The sequence below is a fragment of the Fulmarus glacialis genome, unplaced genomic scaffold, assembly GCF_000690835.1.
Source record: "Fulmarus glacialis isolate BGI_N327 unplaced genomic scaffold, ASM69083v1 C13210445, whole genome shotgun sequence".
NCBI lineage: Eukaryota > Metazoa > Chordata > Aves > Procellariiformes > Procellariidae > Fulmarus > Fulmarus glacialis.
Genome location: NW_009237740.1, coordinates 1 through 243, shown reverse-complemented (window position 1 = coordinate 243; position 243 = coordinate 1). Strand labels below are relative to the sequence as shown.

Below are 243 nucleotides of genomic sequence, written 5' to 3'. Positions count from 1 at the left end.
CTCCATCGCCGCCCCCGAAAAGCGGTCGCTGGAGGCCTATTTCGCCGTGCAGCCGCGGCCCTCCTCGGAGAAAATTGCCGCCATCGCTGAGAAGTTAGACTTGAAGAAGAACGTGGTGCGGGTCTGGTTTTGCAATCAGAGACAGAAGCAGAAAAGGATGAAATTTTCTGCCACTTACTGAAGAAGGGGCTGGGAGGGCAGTGGGGGGGAGTGCCTGCTCCCCAACCCGCCTGCTGCGGTCCT

The 243-nt window shown here is 59.3% G+C and overlaps 1 protein-coding gene across 1 annotated transcript; it reads left to right on the top strand.

Moving 5' to 3' along the window:
* Positions 1-4: 4 nt before the first annotated feature.
* LOC104082976 (brain-specific homeobox/POU domain protein 3-like) lies at positions 5-181 on the top strand (the record flags this gene model as incomplete). Its single annotated transcript, XM_009586281.1, has 1 exon — positions 5-181. A coding segment is annotated over one exon (177 nt), but the record flags the coding sequence as incomplete, so codon positions are not given.
* Positions 182-243: the final 62 nt, after the last annotated feature.